Raw genomic sequence first — 3,220 nt, 5'->3', positions numbered from 1 at the left:
GATTTATTCATAACTGGAGAGAGAAAACTAGGAGACTCTTAGTGAACTCTGTGATGTCTGTTGGGGATTCATTTTGAACTGTTCAGACCAGACACAGTGCCATGTTGGACTGTTTCAGCCATTTCCCGTTTCCTGCAAATCTACCCACAGCTTCTTTGCAACACTCTATGCAACAACTTCAGCTCTTCATTGCTGCTGGTGAACAAAGAGCTCTTTTGTTAAATGTTCTGCTCTTATGTCACACTTTTCTACCTTTCTACTCAAAATGCTTTACATGTGTTTTTTATTAAGCCATTCACACACATTCACACACCACAGAGCTGCCATGTAAGGCCATCGCCTGCCATTGGGAGCAACTTTGGGTTCAGTGTTCAAAAACACTTTGACATGCTGAGGATGATTGAACCATCAGCCTTGGCACAGGAAGGTGGACAACCGGCTCTATCACCTGAGTCACTGCTGCACTTCTTCACCTTACAGATCTCATCCTGGCTGTTGCTTATAGAAGTTCATGCTCATACTTGCTGTTTGCAATCTTTTCCTTAAATACCAAACTGCAGCACAAATGCAGATGATTTTTTTTGCTTGGCATCTTCTGTAATCAGAAAAATGATCCAACAAAACACTAAAACTGTTTGTTGCACTTTTCATGGTGTGGTAGTAGCATCAACACAAATATATATATAACTCCATCTTCACAAACCTTCAGAAAACCCACTTTTCCATCCACTCAAGTTTTCTGAAAATCTACAAAATTGGAGTTATCTGTTTTTGAAAATGAACTCTTCATTCATATATATTTCTTTAAACATGAAATACTTGAGGTACACAAAGCCATAATAGCCAAAAGTGTGACGTAGTAGATATGTCTAAATTCGGGTAAAAATAGGAACCACAGTTTTTTATTTCACACAGAATTCTGGTCAGTCCAACTATTTATTCCATTCCTTTTTGTGTTTGTGCAGACAGTCCGAAAAATATTTTAAGTCACACTGAAATGGAAGTTCAAGTGTTATTGAGCTTCATATGTGAATGAAACGTGGTATGAGATGGTAAACTAACTTTTTTGTTGTGTGTCTATACTGTGGAAACATCATAAACTATGTAAATGATGGGCTTCATAGTGAGCACAAAATAAAACAACTACAATCATGTAATAAACTTTATCCTTACTGTGGTGAGGAAGGCCAGGGCCTCGTCTCGGTAGCCCAACCTCAGGTACACGTAGGTGGGAAGGTCATATTCCTTTGAGGTCAGTGAGGCGATGCGGAGTGACTCTCGAATCCTGTGCTGGGCGAAGTGCAGGTTGCTGATGCTGTCAGTGTGACTTTTCCTGATGGCCACAGAGGGAAAAAGAGCTGTGCTGCTGTTCCAAAGCCACAGCAGCTCGTCGTTCCTCAGCCTCTCCAGCAGGGGGCAAAAGCCTGTGTAGTTCTGCTCATGCAGGTTGTAGTTGTGGCAGTCAGGGTAGAGGTAGAAACCCCAGAGGGCGTTGGGGCGGAGGCGTGTCCCCAACTGGATAGTCCTCTGCATGAATGCCTTGGCACTTTTCTCAAACCGCCGCCGTGCCAGCTCCTCCACCTGCGCTGCTGTCACATTGATGTACGCCTTCATGGTCAGCTCTCTCGACTTACGACGGTAAATGTCCTTCTTGTGCCAGTTACGGCTCCACTGAGGTCGCCAGAACTCCCAGTCGATGACGGCCAGGCCCCGGAAGTCCTCTGCAGGGATGAAGTGGTTGATGTCCTGGTAGGCTTTGAGCAGGTGCAGGTCAAGGCTGCAGTTCTGTGGCAGGCCTCCATGCATGGCACTGCCCTGTGGAGTGTAGTAGGGGTAGTATCCCAACCGATTGGCATAGAAGATGGTGACGTTCTGGCCCGTCCAATCAGCACGTGGACTCCCGTGGATGTTAAAGAGGCGGTCAAGGTTGGCAGTGACATTGTACTTGATAGTGCACATGTCCAGTGGGGCATTCCAGGCAGCGATGAAGGGCTTCCGGCCAATCAGAGGCAGCTTGGCAGGTTTCTGACCGAAGGCAGCATGGAAGAGCAGGAGCAGCCAGGAGCAGGTGAGGGCGACAGGTACAACGTGATGGGAGGAGGATGCCCCGCCCACTGGCACCACAGGCATTCTGGGGTTCAGGAAGAGCAGCTGTCAATCATCCTGAACAGAAAGGGAAAGTGAAAGACATTTTTAACTCAAAATCACAGGTATTTTATTGCTGCTGGTCTGTGATGTATTACACTTTAGATAGCATTTACTAAAACATTGCATGAAAAATTAGGATGAGGATTAGAACTGGGTTTTGGATCATTTAGATGAGCCGCAAAACACAAAATGATGTAGTGTATGTCAAATGCACCCATTTGGTTCAGATGCACAACACAACATTTCCTGTCGATATGATCCGCATATGTTGAGTAAATTTGAAAATTTGTTAAAAATCCAGATACTGTCCTAAAGTAAATCAATATGCTTGTATCAGACTGGACTTGAGGACAACTCTATCCGATGGTGGCATCATTGGAAATATATTAAGCAAAAGTTGGTTGTTATTGGCTGTCTCAGAAGGTCTCAACAGGATAAGACTGGGTGATTAATAACATACAGAAGTCCAGTTTTCCATTATACATTATTAGCATAATTACCATACTATGAATGATGGCAAAACTTTGAAACTATGCGTTGTTGAAATTTCTGTACTTTTGAGGTTTTCAGAAGTACGAGGTGTGTCGGCAAAGTTTCAGGACTGGTGTCACAAAAGATATATTTCAAATCCAAACTACAAACTACAAGTTTTCCTCTTTGATGTAATCCGCTGTCATGCACTCCTGGAAGGATTCTTCCAGGTATGGAATTCTATTTGTGCCACAATCCTGAGCAACATAAAATCTAATCTGCGCTCAAAACTATTACTACTGTGTTTGCAAATATCAACTTACGCACATGATCATGCTGTCTTTCACTTGGTTTTGTCATTTACCCGCTCCACAGATCTCGCTGTGTCTTTCTTGCTTACGTATGACACTGATGATCTGTTCAACTCTGCCTGCATGCTCGTTCGACTTGACACAGCGTTACGAATGTACCACAAAACCAGCCAATCACAGCCTTGCACATTGTGGCTGACTCTGTCCAATCAGGTGGCTATTGTTGTTGCTGATTTTGAATGATTTTGAATTTGAATGCTGAATGCTGATTTTGATTTTGAATTTTGAAT

General features: G+C 43.5%; 1 protein-coding gene across 1 annotated transcript in view; it reads right to left on the bottom strand.

Annotated features, from left to right (window-relative positions):
* hyal4 (hyaluronidase 4) overlaps nt 1-2,130 on the bottom strand; it is a 7,142-nt gene extending 5,012 nt beyond the window's left edge. Inside the window, exon 1 of the mRNA XM_008289571.1 lies at nt 1,174-2,130. Within this exon, the coding sequence (XP_008287793.1) occupies nt 1,174-2,130 (957 nt within the window). The remainder of the gene's footprint in view (nt 1-1,173) is intronic.
* Nucleotides 2,131-3,220: the final 1,090 nt, after the last annotated feature.

This window comes from Stegastes partitus, unplaced genomic scaffold, assembly GCF_000690725.1.
Source record: "Stegastes partitus isolate 25-593 unplaced genomic scaffold, Stegastes_partitus-1.0.2 Scaffold622, whole genome shotgun sequence".
Classification (NCBI taxonomy): domain Eukaryota; kingdom Metazoa; phylum Chordata; class Actinopteri; family Pomacentridae; genus Stegastes; species Stegastes partitus.
Note: the sequence above shows the minus strand (reverse complement) of the source record. Positions and strands in the feature narration are given on the sequence as shown.